A 24,744-nucleotide genomic window follows, 5' to 3' on the forward strand; every position below is an offset into this window, starting at 1 on the left:
AGGTACAAATCGGATTCAGGTATTTTTCAAGTAGAATTCGGCTACAAATTACAAATTACTAAATTACTATTGATCGAGTCAGTATTAGATTAAGTTGTTGGTCATTTTTTATTTGATGATAAGGTTCCCTTTACTTAAAGCAAAATATTTAACATGCAAATCAATTAGTGATCATTATACATTGTTACTTTTACTTGTTTGACTGGAAATTAAACTTATAAAATTCTATCAATTTTCATCTAATTCGATTAAAAGTAGTTAAATAAACATTGATTTGATTATTAACTCTAAATATGTGAAACCATGTATTTATAAAATTTAATTTATTAAAATATTTATCACTTTATTAGAATAACTAATAAGATGATTGAATATGAATCGATAATACTTCTATGTTAAAAATTGGTTCAGGTTTACAGCGGTTTGATCTAAACTTCGTTCGGGTTAAGTTGATTTTTAGCCGGATCAATTTCGGTTTCGAGCATGATTTGGGTTGGATATGACTCGGGCCGGTCATTATTAGGTTCGGGTAATCTCGGTTAACAGTTATGTGTCGATTAACTTTCGGGTTCAGTTTTCCCATTTTTGGTTGTCAATTGGTTTGGGTATAACTTCGAGTCGGATAACATCGGTTCAATAAACCTAAAAAGGAACATATTTTCGAATCAATTTACTTTCAATTTCGGATCAGATTTCGGATCGTGTCACTTTTAAACAAGCTCTATAATTACAATCTACCACATGTCCTTCAAATAGCACCTCATTACTTAACCAACCAATACTTATTACCTTTCTTCTTAGTCAAGTCACGTATTGTAACTCTAGAACTTCCCCACTAGTCTTTCCATTTTTTCACCAATCACGGTAAAATCCATAAATTAATTAAATATCCCTCCTCTTTTTAAATGAGTTTTTATTTATCATTTTAAAATGTTTTATAATTGTTGAATTTATAAATAATTTTTAATTTATATCATAAATTTTAAATAAAATTAATTAATTAATTCGAATTTTATATTTTAATAATACTCATGTTTGCCACGGATTTTTCATTAATTTTATTTTCATATTTTTATACACGACTTTGATTTTCTTATGTATTTGACTGATTTTATAAATAAGTTTATTTTTCTCCAAAAACTTTCTTATAATATTTTTTAATGTTTATAATCCTCCATTATTCACTATTAAATTAATTATTCAATAAAAATAATATATTTATTTTCGAAAAGGTTCTAGTTATTCTGATTTTTGTAAATATTACTTGTGAGAATTTTGTTTTTTTTTTTTTTTATTATGCTTTAGGTATAACTTAACTATGGTTAGTTTAACCCTTTACATAAAGGTTCAATCTAGCCGACTTTTGCTATCATATCCTCGGACACGCACCAAAATATACTCCACTTTAACAACTTCAACTTCTCCATCTTACACCAAAAAGGAAACAAGATAATGATGATCGGACAAACTCACCGTCATCACAAGATTCATGTTCCTCCATGGAAAGAATCTGTCAATCCAACGGTACAAATTAATTCTCCTAATTCTTCTCCCCCGTCGTTACTGTCCAACGGGGTTAGTTATTCCCCAAACTCCCCTAGTTACTACGACGCCGTTTTATCTTCTTTACGGGGTTATCCTCATCCTGATGTTGGAGAAATAGATTCTCCGATGGCGGATGAATTTTCCGGTGATTTTGATTTTGTGGCTGGGGATTATGATGATGAATTTTTTATGTACGATTTTAAAGTTAGGAAGTGTAATCGGGCTCGGGCTCATGATTGGACTGAGTGCCCATTTGCTCATCCGGGTGAGAAGGCCCATCGGAGGGATCCAAGGAAGTATAACTATTCGGGTAGTGCTTGCTCGGAGTTTCGGAAAGGTGGTTGTAAAAAGGGTGATAGTTGCGAGTTTGCCCATGGTGTATTCGAGTGTTGGCTTCACCCTTCCCGGTTCCGGACCCAACCGTGTAAGGATGGATCCGGTTGTAAGCGCCGGGTTTGTTTCTTTGCCCACACGCCCGATCAACTCCGAAGTCCTCCGGGTCTGGGGAGTCCAAGAAGTACCCACGGTGGGTATTTCTCGGGTTCTGAAGAGGGCTCCATGAGTTCTCCCACGATAGGAGAGCTTGTGGCATCCTTCAGGAATTTTCAACTCAATAAGGTCAAGTCTATGCCGAGCTCCTGGATGACCCACCCTCTTCATGTGAATGGGTCCCCTGTATTCGGGTCTCCTCAGGGAGTAGCGGTGAGTCGGGCTGGGTTTTTTAGCCTGCCGACAACTCCAACCCGGCCAAGGATCGGGTACTGGGATAGCAAAGAGTTTGTCGACGAAGAGGACGATGGGCCTGTTATGGAAAGGGTAGAATCGGGTAGAGTGCTAAGGGCTCGTATGTTCGAGAAATTAAGCAAAGAAAACCCTCTTGATGGGCCGGGTAGCCCACTTTCAGTTTCGGTTACTGGACCGGATCCTGATTTCGGGTGGGTGTCGGATCTCATTGAGTAATTAGATTATTAATTTTTTCTTATTACTCGCAAATCGCAATCTAACCAATTATAAATTGACACATCGGAAATATTATCTCCCCAAGAGGTAATTTATTGGTCACGATTAGCATTTGATGTAGTGATTTGAGAAAAAATTTCATTCCAATTTTCCAAAAATTTTCTTGAAAATTCTCAACCAAAAAAATTTGAAAATTACTAAAAGCATTTATTTAATTTAATAAACTAGTACTATTTATTACTCCCTATTTATTTATCGAGTTTTAAACCACATAACTAATGAGATTTTTACTATGAAAAGCAACCATTTTTGGTGGCTGATATTGTAAACAAGTTTTTAAAAAAATATTTGATGATATTATTATATATACTAGATCTATTTTGAAAGATTTAGTAAAAAGAAATTAAAAAAAACTTTTATGCTTTAATTCATATTTTCTAGATGGGGACAATCTGGAAGGTCCTAGATTTGGAAAGAAGCAAAAAAGGAGGCAGTGGATAAATAAACTTATTTTGTATAGTTGAAGCAAAGGCTATATATTCTACTGCTACTTTTGGACATCAATCTGAATTGAAGGAAGATCATAACTGCAATATAATCATTTACTAGTATTATATCATATATTATTATTATTATATGATATATATAATATGACAAATTATATAATCAAGCTTTGGTTTGCTTAATTTCTATTTTTAGGTTGTAAATATTATATATAAATGTATTGTAATAATTCTAATGTATAATTATAATGATGGTTATTTTTAGTAAATTTTGCATATTGTATGGAAGTCTGTAGTTTTATTAATATTGCCAAAAACGGGCCTTAAATTCTAATGGCCTATTTTTGATGCATAAGAAGATTATTATTACTTCATTACTATCATTAGTAATTTTAAAGTGTAATTATTAATCTTTCTTATAATTTAATTCATAAAATTAAAATTATTCAATATCAAATACCCAATTTATTTTATATTTGCATTTACTATACTATGTTATTTAGTTGTTTTTCTTGGCTATTCCGATATGAATACCGCTCTATGTTTAAAGAAAATTACCTACACAGACTTTTAAGGATATAAATCATTAAATGTTAATTTAAATGGATTAATCCAAAAGTCGTATAACTAGAAATTAATGGACCGTTCCTTAAATGTTATACTATACTACTAAATGGATTAAAACGTTATACTATACTACTAACTACTCATTTAATAAATTAAACCATTTATAAATAACAATTTATATATTTTATTGAAAATAATGGTTACTAAGTTAGTTAACAATATATTGGTTTCTAACATCAAAATAATAAGACTTTTAGTCATATAATTAAAGTGTTTATTTTATCCTAGTAAAAGCTAATTATAGTAAACAATGACCAATATTATAATTTTAGTTACATATGACCCCTCACGTTATCACTTGTTATTTATAAATAATTTTATTTGACATGTAATTTAGTATACGGTTATTAAAAATTTGGTCATTGGACATAAATTTTGTATCATATAATATAGGAAAATTACCGTAAATAAATTTAATCGTAAAATAATGGGGTATCACAATATACAAGCAAGAGGTCCACATTTATTTTTTTTCACCGGATCTTACCGGTTCAACTTTCTTCCTTTCAGCCGTTAGATTTTCCCAATATCGATAACTCTAAATCTTTCTCACCCTCAGATTTTGACCCTCTATCACATTAGATCTTTTGCATATATATATATATATATATATATATATATATATATATCATCATCATCATCATCATCCTACCCAATATATCCCGCTCATAGAAAAACTATAGACAAGGTCTGCGGAGGGAAGGACGGCGACAACTTATACCCATAAAGGAGAGCGCGGCCAAAGGAGTCCCCCGGCTCGAGAAAGATAAGAAGAATTAGCTACATCAGAAAGATAAATTAAATGCATATAAATAAAATAAATAGGTAGAACCAACTACAAAAAGAAAAAAGAAAACAAAAAACTAATTCAGTATTCTAAACACATGAATATGTCGCCTCCAACTACCCCTATCCCTAGTCAGGCCCTCAGAGAGGTTTAACTCATGTAAGTCAACTTTTATTTGCTCATCCTAAGTTTTCCTGGGTCTTCCTCGATTCCTCTTACCCTCTACTACAATGTTTTCTACCCTCCTCACAGAGGCGGCGAAAGTCTTTCTCTGCACATGTCCAAACCACCTCAATCTATTTTTGCACATTTTTCCAGAAATAAGGGCTACCCCTAGTTTGTCCCTAAACTCTTGATTTCTTCGATCCATCAATGTGTGCCCACACATCCACCTCACCATACGCATTTCTGTAACTTCCATCTTATGTTCAAAAATCTTATTTACAAGCCAACATTTACTCCCATATAGCAGAGCAAGTCTGATTGCCACTCGGTAGAATTTTCCTTTTAACTTGCTTGGGAATTTCCTATCACATAGCACTGCGGTGGCTGCTCGCCATTGAAGCCACCTTGCTTGTATAAGATGATTTACATCTCCGTCGTTCTCCCCATCCCTTTAAATGATCTATCCTAAATACTTGTACTTGGTTATACTTTTAACAACTGCTTCATCAATGGACACATCTGGTTCACCTACCGGTGTTGTCCCACTAAAGTCACAGTGCAAATACTCAGTCTTCGTACGTCTAATGCGCAACCCTTTACCTTCTAAAGCTTCCCTCCACTCATCCAATTTATTACTAACCTCTTCTCTAGTTTCTGCTACCAGCACTATGTCGTTAGCGAATAGCATGCACCACGGTACCGTCTCCCAAATAGATTTAGAAATCTCTTCCATAATGACAATAAAAATGAAAGGGCATAGAGCCAATCCCTGATGTAGTCGATCTTTAACCGGGAAAGGCTCTGTTATCCCCACCGGTGATTGAACGTTAGTTGAAACTTTGCCATAGATATCCTGTATAGCCTCAATGTACACTGAAGAAATACCTCTAGCCTTGAGGTTATCCCAGATGACACGTCGTGGTATACTATCATACGGTTTCTCCAAGTCAATGAACACCATATGCAGATCTTTCTTTCGCTCCCTATATTTCTCCATCAGTCTCCTCAAAACGTGAATTGCCTCAATTTTTTACCTACCTGGCATAAAACCAAATTGGTTCTCTCTAATACCGTTTTCTGTCTAATTCTCCTCTTTATCACTCTTACCCACAGTTTCATTGTGTGGCTTAGAAGTTTGATACCTCTATAGTTCCCGCATACTTGCGCATCGCTTTTGTTTTTAAACAGAGGTATTAGTGTGTTATTCCTCCATTCTTCTGGTATCTTATGTGTCCTCAAAATAATATTAAAAAGGTTTGTCAGCCAACGAATTCCCTCTTCTCCTAAACCCCTCCACATCTCAATCGGGATGTTATCTGGCCCGACTGCCTTTGTTCTCCCCATCTTTTTGAGAGCTTCTCCTACTTCTTTTGTGGTATAATCACTCGTTGACCTATATTCCAGTGGTCTTTCAGCATCGGAAATTTGATTATCCGCCTCCTTTGGCCCCCTAGACTCATTGAGTAGTTGAGAGAAATACTAAAGTCATTTGGTTTTGATGTCCTCTTGTCTCAAGATGACTCGTCCTCCCTCATCCTTGATGTATTTCACTGTCTCTAAGTCTTGCCGCTGCCTGGACCTAGTCCTTACCAACTGAAAAATCTGCTTCTCCCCCTCTTTGGTGTCAAGCTTCCAATACAAGTCCTCATAACCACAGTTTTTTGCCTCCGTAATCGCGTTCTTTGCCGCTCGCTTTGCTTCTTTATTGCTCACTCTCTTTTCTATCCTATCCTCCTCTTCCGTGCATGCGATAAGTTCCTTAAATCTCTTGTTTTTATCCTTTATCTTCTTTTCCACTTCATCGTTCCACCACCACGACTCTTTGAACACTGTTAGTTTACCCGACAACATCTCCAAGGTCTCTTTTGCCACTTTTCTAGTGGTTTTCGCCATGTTCACCCACATTTCATTCGCATCCTCTGACTGACTTGGGAAGCCCAATAAACTTATCTTGTTTGACAGGGTTGTGACCATATCCCCTTTGAGTCTCCCCCACATGATCTTTCCCCTAATGTCGACCTTCTTCTCTAAGATTTTTTTTTCCTCATCCAAAATACCAATATTAAAAGCCTGTGTTGGGTAGGCATCTCTGTACCCAACACCACCTTACAATCCAAGCATGAGGCCCGATCTCCCTTGTGCACTAAGAAATAGTATACTTGGGTTGCATGCCCCCCGCTCTTATATGTGATCAAATGCTTATCTTTCTTTCTAAAGATCAACTTTGCTATAACCAATTCTTTTGCTAGCGCAAACTCCAGCAAATTCTCCCCGCTCGCATTCCTTGCCCCCAAACCAAACCCTCCATATACCAAGTTATAGTTGCTTGCATCTGTGCGTATATGTCCGTTAAAGTCTCCTCTTAAGAAAACTTTCTCATCTTCCGGGATAGTTCTCATGAGATCTCCTAGGTTATCCCAGAACTCGCACTTCACTTGCTCATCGAGCCCAACTTGGGGCCCGTACGCACTGACAATGGATATGATCTCTTCTCCCACTACTCTCCTAACTAGCATAATCCTGTCATTACACCTCCTTACTTCAACAATTGTTTTAGGATATCATTAGACACTAGCATGTCAACCCTGTTACGTCTGCTGTCTAGAACTTTAAACCTTTTGCTTTTTGCGCCTTCCACCTAGTCTCTTGAACACATGCTACATGAATCCTATATTTAGAAAGCTCATTGGCCAACTCCAATGACTTGGCTTTTAGGGTACCTATGTTCCAAGTCCCCACTCTTAGTTCTAGATCCTGCTTACGTTGCCCCACTTGACCCCCTCTCCTTGGACCTGACCTCCGGTGACCATAATTGTTTCCTAACTCTATATTCAGCTACTACGGACTAAGGTAAAAGATTACAATCAGATCACTAACCGAGATCAACACAAAAAAGCAAATAGACACAATAAATAAAAATTGAAACACAAAATATCGATTGAACACAAAGTTAGTAAAACAACAATGAAATGTAACAATCAAATTGAAAAAAAAAATAGAAAGGAATCAAAGGAATTTGAAAACAAAGACAAAATCTAGAAAATTGAAATGCAAGACAATAAAACACTAATGAAAAGAAAGACACAGATAAAAACCCATATTATATTGAAGAATTTACCAATTTACCAAACAAAAAAGGAGGAATATACAAAAGCTTAGCCTTGTTGTGATTTCAAGTTAAGAAATTGCTAACCAGGCCTCCAACCCGAACAAAAACTACTCACATGTAACCCACCTCTACCCAAAACTGTATAACCTAATAAGTAGACACTCTCCCACCTAATCTAAAACTAATTTTTTTGATAACATTAATGATAGTGTAACTAGTCTCCGCAAAAAAATTTTGATTTCTCTGCATCCATATGCCATGGATTATTGCTGCCCAAAAATCACAATGAGCTTTGCTTATTTGTCTTCGTTCTATTAATCTTTGTCATAATCTTGATTTTCTCCTCCTAAGACCTTACATGCCAGTTATTATCTAGGAAGCTGAAGATCCCTTTCCTGACTTGTTTTGCATTCTCACACTCAAAAAGAAGATGATGAAGAGTTTCTTGACCATTATTGCACAGGGAACAATCCAACCCACAATCTCCCATCCATCTGTTGATATGGTCTTTTGTAGATAATCTATTTTGAACGGCAAACCACGTAATAAATTTTGCACTTTGTGTTGCTCCGTTCCTAATCATGATGTTCCCTCGGTGAACTTTGTCTTCTCCTGCGATCAGTAGCTCATATGTGGAACTGATGGAGAACTTCCCTCCTTTGGTCACTGACTCCCAGCCTCCCAGACTAGTCAAGGGGTTCTCTTTGCTTGATGATTTTTTGTAGCTCCACGAAGCATGTACGGATATAGTGCATGATTGAATCTCTTGATTCTTCATATAGTAGTTGTGAACCCACCGTACTTAGAGATTTTCCTTCTTGTTGGCTATATTCCACATGTGTTTCAGCATAGCTGCTTTATTCCACCTATACATGTCCCTCAAATTTAGTCCCCCTATAGAGAGAGGGAGAACCATCTTATCCCACGCCACAACCGCCTTTCGAGATATACCCACTTGACTTTTCTTGATGAAGGACCAACACAAGTCTTCAACCATCTTAATCAGTTTTTTTGAACGCAAAAGATCTGAGCCCAGAAGTTTATAATACCCCCAATGACGGACATAACTAGATGCACCCTCCCTGCATAAGAAAGTAGCTTCGAGGACCAGAACTTAATTCTCCCCAGGATTTTGTCTACCAGCGGCCTGCACTCACGCGCCAAAATTAGAAGAGTGTTCAAAATAAGATGGATAAGAAGCATTATATACCATTGATTTCAATAATTTAAAAAATCTAAGGTCATAAATGAGCCAAAAGTTTTTAATTGTAAAAGTCACTATGTTACACAAAAAAGATAGCATGTCATAAATCTGAAATGTTCCTAATTTATAAAAAATATCTTTTTCTGTATATATAGTGACTATGAAAAATCCTTCTCATCATTCTTATTTTAAAGACTCTTCCTATTTGATACCACATCTACACGCACACACATACACGCACATACGCACACACGCGCGCACATACACAAAAATGTTGTAAATGTGACTTTCATTTTATTAATCAAACATATAAAATAAAGTTATATAAACTTACTAGGTTACAAAACATATGACAAGTTCAAACGTTTGCTTAACATACATCAAATGTGAACTTCATCATCGGGAACACTATATATTGAACATAGTAACAAGAAGATTTTGTTTGTGAACTTGATATTGATTCTAGGCGAGATGCTCTTTCCTAAAACATCATTTCCTCCTTACTACGGTGCTTGGCAATATAAATCGGAAAAATATTCTGAGATACAAAGAATTACACTAAATTTCTAGCATAAGGAATTAGAATCACTTGAGAAAACTTAAGTGGAAGAAGAAAATGGAAATTTACAATCGAGGATTGCAGGTTCTCTATGTAAAGTGCTAGAGAGGATAAGAAATTCAGAATTCACATGTATATTCCATGTACGTCTCATGTAAGAAATAACTTACACATGCCTTCTATATTTATAGAAAAGCATACAACTTTATGAAGTAATATGTCACTTCATGAACCGCAAAATCGATTCACAAATCATTATCGATATTAAATCAATTCATCCCAATTATTCAGTTAATATAACCATATTAATCGTAGGTATTTATTGCATAACTAACAAAATCGAATAAAACGAACATTGCAAAAACCAGCGTGAAAGTCGTGGGCGGTGACACAAGTCGCGAGCCATGACCAGGCCAACTCGCGAGCCGCGACCCGTGCTTATACCAAAACAGAAATTTTTGCAATATTAGGATATTTCCAATTAATTATTAATTTAATTAATTTATTTAATTTAATTAATTTATTATTTTCGATAACCATTATACGTTCTAAATGATAACAATCCTCCTCCATTTAGAGTATATAATCCTTTTCGTCTTTCGCGATCCATAATATCCAACCCACATGCATCAATACCAATGTCCGTCCGAATTGAATTGACACCTAGTACCACGCATCTTTACAATTTATCATATCCCCTAATGTCCATCTGTATTGAATTAAGTAGATAAATCCAACCAATTGAAGGAGTAGTACACATGAAATAATTCATTAAACTCACATCTGTGACACCTTAAAGGCCATGTGTCCATATCTATTCATAAGTTCAATGAAATCATAAGTGTGCCTCTTAATTTCATTGAGGCGGTCAAACCTCAAACTTATATAGGTAGCTTCTTCTAGTAACCATGCTTTCGTGAATAAACACTCAATCTAGGGATCTTCAAAACTCTAGAAATTGGAGACTTCGAGGAACTACTCTACTACCCCGTTTTTCAACATCACGAACAAAAAAATTAAGGATCACTTAAGTGTTGCTTTCCAACATTTGATGAGCGGTCAATCCACATTGAATTCAAGATTCGATGTTTTTTCTAGCGTTGAATTGGGTTTCACTCATGGTGTTGAAGAATGGGTATGTACCAATTTCATAATACCATGAAATTCCTAGACTTAGTAAAAATACTTTGTCTAACTTTGAACTTTGTTCACGTAGTCAAGAATTGTGATCCCTTCTTTGATAAGCCATAATTTTCAGCTTTGCCTCAATTAGATGTCATTGCATTATCGAAGCTACACTCGACTAACAATACTTTATACAAGCCACTTGTCAATCACACAAGATTGTTTTGTGCACAACTTTGGCTTTAAACATTACAAACATGAGTTTTTTTTTAAAACTATACAGTTTTCATATTTGTCTAAATCATGACAAATAACATTAATATCATATTGGAATAAGTTAAAACTTTGTTTGTTCTTGGGTGATCAAAACTTGGTACCTCCCTCACAAACACATACTTTGATCAACATAGAGGATGACCAATTCACTAAAGATCAAACTCACACTTGAGTACCTCTTCAAACTTGAAGAACTTCCACTATAAATTAACTAAATCCATTGTCTAAACATAAACATTTTGGACTATTCAAATAATTTCCCTATAAAGGAACTTTAAGTTGTACGTAAAAGTGTAAAACTTTACTTGACAACTATAAAACAATTTGAATCTTGTATAAGTCAAAATTACATCCAATTTATGTAACACCCAAGAAACTAGTACCACATAAATAAGGTTAATAACCTTGGAAATTAAGGCATTAACGTTCTAATTTTTAATTAGAACAAGAAGCTTAGAAACGATTAAGTTTATAAGGAAATTTTCCCCGAGTAAATTTAATTCGATTCCTAAAACGAGCTTACTTAACCCCACTCATGTCCAAAATTATGCAATGTAGGCATAATTACACTTTTTCAAGTTAGCTAAGGTAAGCAAGCACCTCAATGTACAACAATGTACACAATTAAGACCCTTTAATTTCTAATTCTTCATGTCTAGTATTTTAAGCCTTCAAAATGACCTTCTTATGTTTTAATTAGCCTTCAATACTAGCAAGTGTGTCAATATGTGACACCAATCCACCTAAGCTACCATGTGGCATGAACATAAGGGAGAACTTCAAGCCTAAGCAAATTCACCTCCTTGCCTCTTCAATTGAGCTGGCTGCACTTATCCATCTTATCCCCTTAAATTAGTTTCTCATCCTTCTTAATTAAGGAAGCTAAAGACTGTCCACTATTCTAAAAACTTTCCTCCACATACTCAAGCAATAAATCTCTTCAAATCTTGCACAAAAGATCACCAAAAACACAACCAAAGAAGCAACAACAACAGGCCTAGTAGGACATGTGTTTGACGAGTGGTTTCTTCAACCTTTTAGTGATTTTAACCCACGAATTAAGGTAACTAGCACCCATTCTAAGTTAGTATTTTTCATATATAGTATGTACAAATGATTTAATCCAAGTTTCATGCCTTAAAAATGGGTGAAATTGAGCAAAGACCAAACCGGGTACATGCTGTGACCTACTAAGCATGTTGAGACTATTTAGGATACTGAAGAAATTATTTTAGCTTCGTTCTTTTTAAATATTACTCCTAATGAAATTTTTGATATTACATGTTCAATTCGTGATTTGGGTATTTTTATGAGCATTTATAATTATTTTTATATTAACATCCTGTTTTCAGTGTTTTCTGTTAAGGTAACATGTTTTTGCCCTAAATTAATCAAACTTAAAGGACTTGTTACACTGCTCTAAATAATCTCAAATTTAGACATAAAACTCCTACTTATATTAATATAATTGAGTCCAAATTTAATAATCTGGGTAATTTTATAAGTGGTCTTTTAAATTGGATTTGTAGAAATATGCAAGCTGAAAAGTCAGTTTTACCTACTGTTAATAAATTAGACTTAGAGACTAATATGCTAACCCAAATTACGTAATTCTTAATGTTTTGAAAAGATTAAATATAGGCCTAAAACATATCCAAAAAACAGTTTAAAATAAGTTCATTTAGGATTCCTAATGAGCCTAAGAACATGACGTAGTTACACTTCGCGGAGTAGCAAGTGCTCAGTTTTTAGAGTATTAGTTGAAAAACAAGATTCATAATGTTTTAGCATATTTGACTTAGTTGGGGGCAGAATTAGCTCAAACTGTCTAAATAAAACTTGTAGGTCTTTTAAAGTACTTGAATTTAGGCTCAATAATCACTTAAATTGGAGTTGTATACGCTGAGTTATAGCCTTCATAATACACTGGACAAAGCAATTCTATTTTTAGGACAAGTTGTTATGTTTAGTGTTTTTCCCCAGTTATGGACTTAGAATCGGTAAATGCTTCCTTAATGAAAGGTAAAGTTTATAAAAACTTAACCAATTTAGACTCAAAAATTTCTTACTTTGAAGCTCTAAACAAAAAGTTATGACCTTTAAAAGTTTGGTAAAAATCTGAAGGAATCCACTAAAGAAGGGATTAAACTAAACCACCCTTTTAATGAAAAATGGTTGTTAACCTTATTTTTTGAGGATAATTATGCTTCATGTTTATTTTGATATAATATGTTATGGATATCTTATGATGCATGAGTTTTATTTCACCTGGATGGCATGAAGCATGAATTGGTTGCCCAATACTTCATGATGTCATTAATATATGTGATATATGTATAGAGAGGAAAACCCTTAGACTGCGGTTGATGGGTGAGACAAATGCCACCACCATTCGGTATGGAATGGTGATATTATAGGGTCCCACACACTCGGTATGGAGTGTGTTAGTGTACTCGGTATGGAGTACCATATCCTCAGGTGGTTGTTGTCGTCCGATTATTGAATTCGATATGGAATGTTAATAGCGGGAGTTTGGCCATTCTTAGACACAGTTAGTGCGCTAACTGAGGGATTGTAATCCCGGAAAAGCTTGAGAAGTATTACTGCGTGTAGTACTGGCGTTTGTTCCTCTGCTATAATTAATGTGTGATTTTACAGCTTATACTGTTATGCTTGCATATGATTACATTGGATACTGTTATCCGGCGCATGTTTACAGTAGAATATTTTATTATAAGGATTAAAATGAATTTATGTGTTGAATTATTGATGTAGTATTCTATGAACACAGTTATACTTCTACTTTATATGTTAGATATTACCTTAGAAGGACTGCTAGTTACTCCTCACTGACTATGAATCGTTGTTAATATTTTTAGGTGAAGATTATGAATGATATACTTATATATTTGTCAATCGGGCGTTGGGGCAACATTTTGTGAGCTTAGAGCCTTGCCTCTGAAGTTTTAATTTAGTGTCGCATGTGTTTTTAACTAGTAGAAAAAGTTTTTAAACAGTCCTCATTTTACTTATCTATCTGAGGTTGTTCTGCCTCACGTTTCCTTTTTGGAGTTAAAACTTTTAGTACATAATTTCTTAGGTCCATTGTTTAGCCATATGTTTATAATGTTGATTAGTTTATAATATTCTATTCCCTTTTCCAGCCTTTACTTCTGTGTCAACGTAATGCACCGTTCCATAGTGTGCATCCGCATCAGTAATTACAGGTTATTATGGGACGGGGTGTTACAATTTATATAACCATTTCAAATATTTAGGAAATAATTTCAATGGAAGGACATGAGGGTAATTTTGAAATTTACCTTAAGCATAATAAGATATTTATTTCTTAGTCCTTATAAACTTTTATGTTAAAATGCATTTCACATTTACCTCCCCCATTCCCTTCATAGAAGGAATATGACATGTTACTTTGTCAACTTTACTTAGACAATTCCAAAATAAATATATTATAATATATAAAACTATACATGATACAACATATCGAAATACAAACAATTATTTAACTATTTTTTTTTCTTTAAACTTATTGAAATAAATTCAATAATCAATCATCATATTAAGTATAATACCACTTAATAAATCTTGAACTTTATTATATGTTCATCAATCTTCATATATAATATGAAAATCTATCTATAACATATTGTTATACTTACTTGGAAATTAAGTTACTAAAATTCAAACATTATTTCCATGATGAACACATCATTAATTACTTCCTTTTAGAAAGCTTAAACTTATATTATACTTAAGTATCAAAATAAATAATCATGGGTAAACCTTCATATTAGTAATATGAATACAATATTAAAAACCTTTACTTTGAAAGCTTTTAACTAATCCAAACTTTGTTAAAAAAAATTTTCTTGATAAAACAAACTTATACTTTTCTCTTTTAGAAATAGAAGCTTTATAAAAAGATTAGTAAATCAATTAAAAAGATCAGAGTGTCATAATCATTTGTACAAACTTATAGGTATTTAAACCTATCTATCATTGAAAATAAATTTCCAAATAAATATTGCATCATTTGGTATTATAATTAAATATCATTGATATAAAATATCTCTTGTTCAATAATTAGAACTCATAGTAGATGTTATAAATAACAAATTTATATAGATGCATCCTTATCTTGAACCTTAAGATAATTCAAAATAAATTTTCTTTGTACAAAAATAATTAGGACCTTTCTATAAAAACAAACACTTTAAACAAAGTAAAACCTAAAATATCAACTTTAATTTAAATAGTTAAATTCTTCCCTAATTGTCACATCAAATCTATTTAGCGTTTATCCGATAATAGAAAAAACCATAACATACACATTAACCGAAATAAAACTTATTTAGTACTTTCCTCCAAAATAAATATTAGTATAAAACTTTACATATACTCATGCAAATAATACACATCTTGAAAATCAAAATAATAACATATTATGGAATTTTAATTACCATAATAAAAGTTAAAGTGTTGACGTATACTCTAGATCAAGAGTAACAAAAGAATTTCAATTAATACATTAATCAATGTAACAAGGAAAGAATTCATATCTTGCTATGCATAGCAAATCAACATGTATTCCATATAAGATGAACCCATTATATACATCAAAATAGAACTAGACAAACTTGTCATTATCATTTATTTGATATATAAATTACTTATATAATCATTAAACTCATTTTACTTATTTAACATTAAGGAACTTAACCTCCATAATAAACAACTTTAATAAATAAAATTTCGAGTTTAAAATAATGTTGACAACTTTCAACCTTTATTTAACAACATTATTAGATTTTCAAATTCTTGTTAACGTCACATTTACATTAATTAAAACTTACTTTTAATGAATCCTTGATGATAAACCTTTAAATTTATTCATGTCATAAACTTTGTACCCTTTTCAATATTAATACATTACTATAACCTTGGGTAAAATAAACATATGAGAAAATAATATTACCCATATAAAATTTATATGTTTAAATTTAAACAACATTGGTAACAAACCAACAAAGAATATATCATAAAAACTAACTTGAATCATGCATAATATCATATAAATAGTTCTACACATGAAACAAAAAAAATGCAACTTAAACTTTTGTTAAGAACAACATTGCAATAATATACTTTATACTTTAATTAACTTTATTGTTAACTAAACATGGATCATGCAACCACAAAATTATTATTGAAATTGGTCAAAAGACAACCAATCATGACTAACAATAATGCTTAACTTGCATAACAAACTTCATCATCTTGTCATACCAAACATGCTAAGACCAAAATATTTAACATATTACCATTAATGAACTATTAATGCAATTATAAATAACACTTATTATCTTTCTATAATAAAACAAAGCATGATACAAAATAATACAAGATAAACATATTAAAAAAATAATAGATTTTTTATAATCCTATCATGCATCAAAGAATACTTGGTAAGACAAAATAAAGCATAATCTATCCATCTTTGATGATACAATTAATCATCATAAAATCATAGTAAGTTATTTATACTTCCAACCATCAAATTTCTTTGATAAATAAAATGGAGCATCATCATTTACACCAAATGATACACATAACCAAAGAACCATAATCCCTTACTTTACCAATTTCCATGGATATAAAAACTTACTTAAACATGTAACATATTATACTTCACTATTATCATAAAATTAATAAACATATGAAATTCACAAAGAGAACTTGATAAATTTTACTTAATATAAATAGTAGTAAAGATCTTACTTGACTTGAAGATTTTATCAACACTTATATACTTGAGAAATATCATCTCTACCATGTAACTTTTATCGAACCAACGTGTCCTTTTATCGAACCAACATATTCTTTTATCGAACCAATGCACCATTTCAAAATTCTCTACGCTTATCTCATAACCAGATCATGGTGTAATTTTCATATAACAAACTTTAAAATTTTTCCAACAAATTTGCCAATTTTGACAAAGTTTATGGTTAAAACTTTGAGACTTGCCATACTTATTTTAGAAATATGATGTTTTAAATTGTTGTAAATGTGACTTTAATTTTATTAATAAAGCATATAAAATAAAGTTACATAAACTTAGTAGATTACAAAACATATGACAAGTTCAAACCTTTGCTTAACATACACCAAATGTGAACTCCATCATGGGAACACCATATATCTAACATAGTAACAAGAAGATTTTGTATGTGAACTTGATACTAATTCTAAGCAAGATGCTCTTTCCTAAAACGTCATTTCCTCCCTACTACGGTGCTTGGGAATATAAATCGGAAATATGTTCTGAGATACAAAGAATTACACTAAATTCCTTGCACAAGGAAATTAGAACGATATGAGTCAACTTAAGTGGAAGAAGAAAATGAAAATTTACAATCGAGGATTGCAGGTTCTCTATGTAAAGTGTTAGAGAGGATAAGAAATTCAGAAATCACATATATATTCCATGCACGTCTCATGTAAGAAATAACTTACACATGCCTTCTATATTTATAGAAAAGCATACAACCATTCATGAAGTAATGCGTCACTTCATGAACCGCAACATCGGTTCACGAATCAATAATCAGTTCATCCTAATTTTTCAGTTAATATACCATATTAACCTTAGGTAGTTATTTCATAACTAACAAAACCGAAACATTGCAAATACCAGCGCAAAAGTCGTGAGCCGTGACCAGGCCAACTCGCGAGCCGCGACCTGTGCAATTTTTTAAAAGTTTTGGTTACCACGTGAAAACCCAAAACCTCAGGGTTACCATGTGAAATTTTTCTTTTTTATTAGATCAGGGTGCTTGTTTGAGCACTTGAAATGCACGTTCGAGCAAAATTGTAATTTGGAATCTAGTAGCTAATGTACTCTCGTGCTTGTTCGATAATCCGGTGAGTGTCATCATCATCTCAATATCCCGCTCAACAACATAATTTGATTAGAAAAAGTAACGAATAATTGGTACCTACATCCCTTTTAGAGAAAGTTAAAAAATGCGATCAATTTTATCTCAATAATTAGAATCTTGTACGCGGGTGAGTGTGTTAATTGGAGAAAATTATCTTGTACCTTTTTCCAAGGCAATGATATTCTTCATGGCGCACTAATCCATAAACTACAAATAAGTATTTCCAATCAACAAAGCTACAAAAGTATTTCATAAAATCTTAAGGTTGTTTGGTTAATTGTACTTAGTGATGATAAAAATAATTTATGGTATAAAATTTTAAAATACATATCGAATCATTACCATGACAATAAAAATTTGATTATAAAAAAGTTTTTTTATTCACAATTTTTCATTACAATCTAATACCACATGTTTAAATGGTAATGCATTGTAAAGAATTTTGTGAAGAAATTGAGCTTGTTGAATGAGTATAAGTATGATCATTAAATTTATCATGAGATATTTTAACCAAAATTACACTAACATTCTATTATTATTCCCACTATTTAGGACAGATTACCAAATGGCCGTAATATCGACATCCACCATTATAGGAAATACTTAGAGGCGACATAAAAAGGATAAATTTTTTAATGGTCTTGTTTAATTTAAAAAATTATAATATTTCTCTAACAACTTTAAATTTTTAAACACTTAACATATATTTCATGATTTAATATTAAGGCGCCTAATATTTTAAGGCGTAGCATGATCGAACATGTTGAGAATGCTCATAATCTTCTTTTATAATAATAGTCCAAGCACATAATTAAGTTAAAATGTTAAATATCACAACAATAAAGTTACAAACTCTCTTCTTTTAATAACCCAATCCTGATTAACCTAACCCATTTATATGCTCTATAGTTACCTCTAACAATTAGTGGTGATCACCTTTTAAATGGTAGATTAAACAAGCACAAATTCAGCAAGATGTTACAATATTTCCGGGCAAATGGAGGTTATTGTCAAACAAAGGGCCAAAAATCTAAGCCATTAATGTACACATCATGTGATTTATTATAGAAAGCCAAATGTTGAAGTCTCTTGCGTAAGAGTATTCTACTAGTTTTAATTTTATTCAAACCTCATAATGATAATAATAAAAATTAGGAGTAATAGGGAAAAAAATAAATTAATTTGTGGTCAATCTGCTGAAAATAAATTTAACAAATATTTATTTTTAAATAAATCTAAATATTCGGTATAATTGCTAAAAATTCATTAAACTATTATTTATTCCTTATATTTTACTTGCAAATAATCTTTGAATATGGTAATAAAAATCAGATCATTTTATTTTTAGCAAATATATCTAATATGTGAATTTATTTAAAATTTAAAAATAAATAAGATGCAGATGAAACAATGATTTATTATTGACATTTGAATCTCAAATAATGTAATTGCAGGTTCTTTTGATCATAGACATAGTATTATAATAGGACTACAGGAGTACGATATGCAACAAATCAATATGGATGTGTGTATCATCATGAAAAGGATGGAATTGACTAACAATGCAAAATTACATGAGTGTTCTAATTCATTGATGTATACATACTCATATTTTATGGAAAAAAGTCCAATTACTTGCCTTTGTAGCGCATATAATTAATGGGTCTATTTTGGAAAACAAACCATCTAATTAAAGTAGACATTGTGATTGATTTTTATTTTTTACAATAATGCTAAAAACCTCAAACTTAGGGTGGAATTACAGTCTTAGGACCCACATCTAAGGATAAGAAAATCTAAATTATCTATTGATGTTGCAAATTTACCTTAATGTTGGTTCCACAACGAGGAATAATATAGTGCAAGCCAATAAAAAATTAATATGGATTTTTAAATGATTATAACCAGAAAACGTAAAAGGTAAAATGATAATCAATGATAAACAATGAAAGCAATAAAGAACGTTGTAATTTACGAGGTTTATCTATTTAGAATAATGTTATCTTGTCACTTTTTTATTGATTGATAAGTAAAAACTCATAAGTCGAAAAGAGATGTCTATCGTGGATTTGATGAGACTTTTAGACTTGTTGCAAACTTTTAAAGCTTCTGACTTTACTTTTTGAGCTTTTAAAACTAGGTTAATTAATATGGAGTAATTTCTTTATATTGATTAGAATCTTAAAGAAATGATCATATAAAAAACTTTTCCTCTAAAATATGCTCATAAAAGTGTCAAATATCAGAGCCACTAGAATACAGAACAATACCCAAAAGTCATGCTGCTAGTTGGAACACATAGAATGCTCGTTCAAGCACTCATGTACTCCTTCAAGCGCTTCTCTACTCATTTGAGCACTGACCTCCTAGAGCTTATGCCTACTTTTGTGCTTGTTTGTTATTTTGAATATCTAACTGCTTGTTCAACTTCTATTCTCTACTAACTTTACTAACAATCAATATAAGTTCTCCTACTAAGTTTTCCTACACTCTCTATGATACATGTGAAAGTCATGTCCGAGGATTTGATGTTTTTGGATTCAAGGTGTTGCACTAGTCAATGAGCATTCTTTGTAGATAAAGAAAAGTTTGCTTCTACAGTCTCTTTATCTATCATTATGCTTATGAGTGAATGGTTAAGCTACGGATCACAAACCCTTGTGATACATACATTCCTCCAATCATGTTGCCTTTCATTAAGCTTGCGAGTTCTGGCACATACATGCCTAGGGATGGCAACAGGTCGGATTTGGATCGGGTTCAAGTAGGTCCGGAACTAAATCAATTTTAAAAAGCTGGAACTAAATCTCAATTCGGATCAAATCCAGATCTGCATGTTTAATTTTTCAAGACCCCAATACAGATACGCAGGTTCAATTTGTCAAGACATAGATCTGAATCTACGGATCCTAGATCAGGTAAATGTCCTAAACGGATTTAAGCTTATTTTCGCTCATTTGAATGAATTTTGCTTTATTATGCAATAGTATTAAAGCTTTATACTTTTTTAATTGATAATAATACATAAAACTATTAATTAAAATCTAAAATTCATGCTATTTATTAATGTTTTCATGTTATTTTCTTCTTTCAACTACATTTTACACTTGGGTTGAAAATCATATCTTCAGTTATTGTGTAGGTTAAATCAACAATTATTTGTCAAATATATGATTTTATCATCATCATTAACCAGTATTCTGCTTGAAAATAGGACAATCTAAACTTATATCCCTTCAAAGAGAGGACAAATATGGTTAATTTTATCCTCAACTAGTGAAAACTCTACATAAAGAAAAATATGAGTATCATCGTTGCCTCAACAATAAAAACTGCTTAAATTAAAAATAATATTAGCAAAAATTAGAATTGAAATAATAGCATTAATACATGATTTTATGGAGGCATTGTAACAATCACCAAAGAGATGGAAAAGGCATGAAAAAAACGAGCTCAAATGCGGAAAATTTGAAATAAAAAAAAATCATAGAACAAGATTGAAATAAACTTATTTTTAAAAGTAAGCGCCTGATTCTCAAACTTGAGGTATGGGCCTGCTCGCACTTACTAACTGCGAACAAAGGGTTTTATTCAAAAAAAGACAAAGGAGCTGTTCGCATTTACTAACTGTGAACAGAGCTGTTGGCTTTTTTTTGACCAAATCAGTTGTTCACAGTTACTAACTGCGAACAGCTTGGATAATTTTTTTGACCAGTTTGCTTTTGTTCGCAGTTAGTAACTGCGAACAACACCGAACCTGAAATCTAAAGCTGGAGGCACTTACGTTTTAAAATAAATTAATTTTAATCTTATTCTATGATTTTTTTTAATAATATGACTTATCCATTTCAAATTTTTCTCAAATGCGCAAGTTGGCCCAATACACTTTGGGCATTTATATACTATACTACTTTTATGTTTTATTTTTTTCATGTTCTAGTGTTGTTCCTAGGCTATAATGGGTGAAACCATATTAGAAACTAGTAAGTATAGTTATTAATTTGAGTTAAACCATCGTTAAAATTGGTGATCATGATGCGCATGTGTCTTAGTTAGTTCATACATTATATCATACATACTAAAAAAAAATTGTTAGAAATTGACAATATATATATATATATATATATATATATATATATATATATATATATATATATATATATATATATATATATATATATATATATATATATATATATATATATATATATATATATATATATATTGTTGAGTCAAGCTGTAACACCCTCAAAATAGGTCGAACTTTTGAAAACACCTTTAATGAAAAACATGAACCAAAACCTACTCATGAGAGTGTTACCGCTACATCTATTTCTAATAAAATAAATGTAAGGCTTAACGACTAAGAAATAACTTAATAATTTTAAATCCAACAAAGGGTCTTACAACATAAGAAAAGACTGAAACGTAATCTGTGTCGATATAAAATTTAAACAACTTAAAAAAATTTAAACTGAAATACGACTATAATAAAAGCTATATTTCTAAGTGATCCTCACTCCACAATTCCCACGTAATCAATAACTTGCAACATAAGAATGCAAGAAAAACAAGGGAAAAACTCCCAAAATCAGGAAATTGAGTAATTCCAACTCCATCCCGTAAAACGATTAAATTCGAAAATGATTTTAAGAAAATAAAATATAATTAAATTGAAATTAATTTTAGAAATAAAATGTAGCTGAGTTTAAAAGAAAACAATTTGAGAAAACAATATATGTAATATCACATAAACTAATTTATTAACTTGATATTTAATAATGACAAACACGTAATCAATTTTTAATTTGAGGGAACGAGAACGCTAGTAGGCCGAGGCTTTACCCCTATACCTACTTCATCAAGAGGTTGTCACCCCAAATAATTCAAGGCCAGCAGAGTAGTCTCAGGCAACCCTAGTGTGCACACCCCTTCTACTTCGATCACAACAAATAGAAGGAAGACCAAACATCGTATCAAGTATCAGAAATAATAATACCTGTCGGCAGCTATACTAACCAAACAGGGCAACCTGTTCATCACCCTTATACTTGGATCACAACAAATATAAGAGCTTCATTTCCCTCGTGTTACGCTTTACGTGATTTAATATATTTTAATAATTAGTCGCGTGCACACAAACATATAATCAAACATACATCATACATTTTATTTGATGATCATAAATTTTTCCCAATAAATATATATCTCAGGAATATCCAACTGAAATCTCATTTTCCAAATCACCATTCTAACATCAATTGGTGGCAATAGGAATTAATATCACAAATATTTCTTTTCCAATTTAAATCGTATCTAATTTCGTTATCAAAATAATAATATAAATTTTATCGAAATAAAAATTATAAATTCAAATTTGACAAAAATAATAATAAATATAATTTGAGAATATATAAGACATAACATCATATAAAATAATGTCATATCAAATCATGCACCCATTTAAACACATTAATTATCACTTAGCACATAATACTAACGGGATAGTCCTAATTAGATGGACATTGAGAATTACCTTGTCACGCGATTCTAGACAATGTACGCTCCTAATAATCTCTGTCTCTGAATCCGCTGTCTACACGAGAAAATAATACTCCCTCCTATTCAGAAGAAGTGTCTCATTTGACTTTTCACGGATTTTAAGAAAAGTCAAAATGGGACCCTAAGGGAGGAGAAAGAGTAGTATTATGGGTTTTTAATTGTAAAGATTAAGGAATTAATGATTCCCACCAATTTGAGAATATATAAGACATAACATCATATAAAATAATGTCATATCAAATCATGCACCCATTTAAACACATTAATTATCACTTAGCACATAATACTAACGGGATAGTCCTAATTAGATGGACATTGAGAATTACATTGTCACGCGATTCTAGACAACGTACGCTCCTAATAATCTCTGTCTCTGAATCCGCTGTCTACACGAGAAAATAATACTCCCTCCTATTCAGAAGAAGTGTCCCATTTGACTTTTCACGGATTTTAAGAAAAGTCAAAATGGGACCCTAAGGGAGGAGAAAGAGTAGTATTATGGGTTTTTAATTGTAAAGATTAAGGAATTAATAATTCCCACCAATTTAGCCCAATTTAAAAGCTGATTTTTTTTGGCACCAAAAGTTTGAAAATTTTTTGCGCCAAAATTACATCGATAATTTAATTAAGTCCTAAATTACATAATTAAGTCCTACGTTTACAATAATTTTTGGAAATTACATAAGTTTCTCAAGAGTACTAAAAATTAAATACATCAATTATGGTATCTTCGAGAGCCTTCTCAATTCTTCAACAGCTTCGGTGTAGTTGCAGTCATTACTGATCACGTGAGTGCGAATTTTTTTGCGATCATTGACTTCAGATTTTCCAAATTACCCAAAAAATGCATTAATAATTTCTTAAATAGCCTCCAATTTATAAACAACCAATTTTTCAAATTGGAAAAAATCATCACAGTACCCAAATTAATTTGAAACCCCAAATTAAAATGTCCAAAAAGAAGGAATTCATTACATAATCAGAAACTGCCGCCAAGAGTTCAAGAAAATTTTCAAAGCACACAGCATAAATTGAGAAAACAGAAAGTATGGCCAAAAATGAAATGTGCAACAAGAACAAAAAATCAATCATTACATTACAGAACAGAAAGCATAAATAGACAATGACAATGGTCATTTATTACACATTCATCTAAAACAATGGCTCCTACAAAAAACTTAAGTACACAACAAAGAGAACGCATAATGCAGAAGCTGCTGTCTGCATTAAATAAGAAGGGCAAACCAGCGCAAGGCACAATCAACGCACTTGCGATTGAGTTTGAGGTTTGTAGGAAAACAATTACACGATTGTGGAATGATGTCAAGAAGCAGATGACAAACAACACCACAGTCATTAA

The 24,744-nt window shown here is 31.9% G+C and overlaps 2 protein-coding genes across 3 annotated transcripts in view; one reads left to right on the forward strand and one right to left on the reverse strand.

Moving 5' to 3' along the window:
- Window positions 1–24,744, reverse strand: part of LOC130814806 (oxysterol-binding protein-related protein 4B-like) — a 988,965-nt gene that overhangs the window by 531,201 nt on the left and 433,020 nt on the right. The gene's annotated exons all lie outside the window — the stretch shown is intronic.
- LOC130814813 (zinc finger CCCH domain-containing protein 23-like) lies at window positions 1,358–3,344 on the forward strand. Its single transcript, XM_057681031.1, has one exon. It carries the CDS (start codon window positions 1,453–1,455, stop codon window positions 2,503–2,505), a length of 1,053 nt encoding a protein of 350 aa, XP_057537014.1. The 5' UTR covers window positions 1,358–1,452; the 3' UTR covers window positions 2,506–3,344.

This window comes from Amaranthus tricolor, chromosome 6 (assembly GCF_026212465.1).
Source record: "Amaranthus tricolor cultivar Red isolate AtriRed21 chromosome 6, ASM2621246v1, whole genome shotgun sequence".
Lineage (NCBI taxonomy): Eukaryota > Viridiplantae > Streptophyta > Magnoliopsida > Caryophyllales > Amaranthaceae > Amaranthus > Amaranthus tricolor.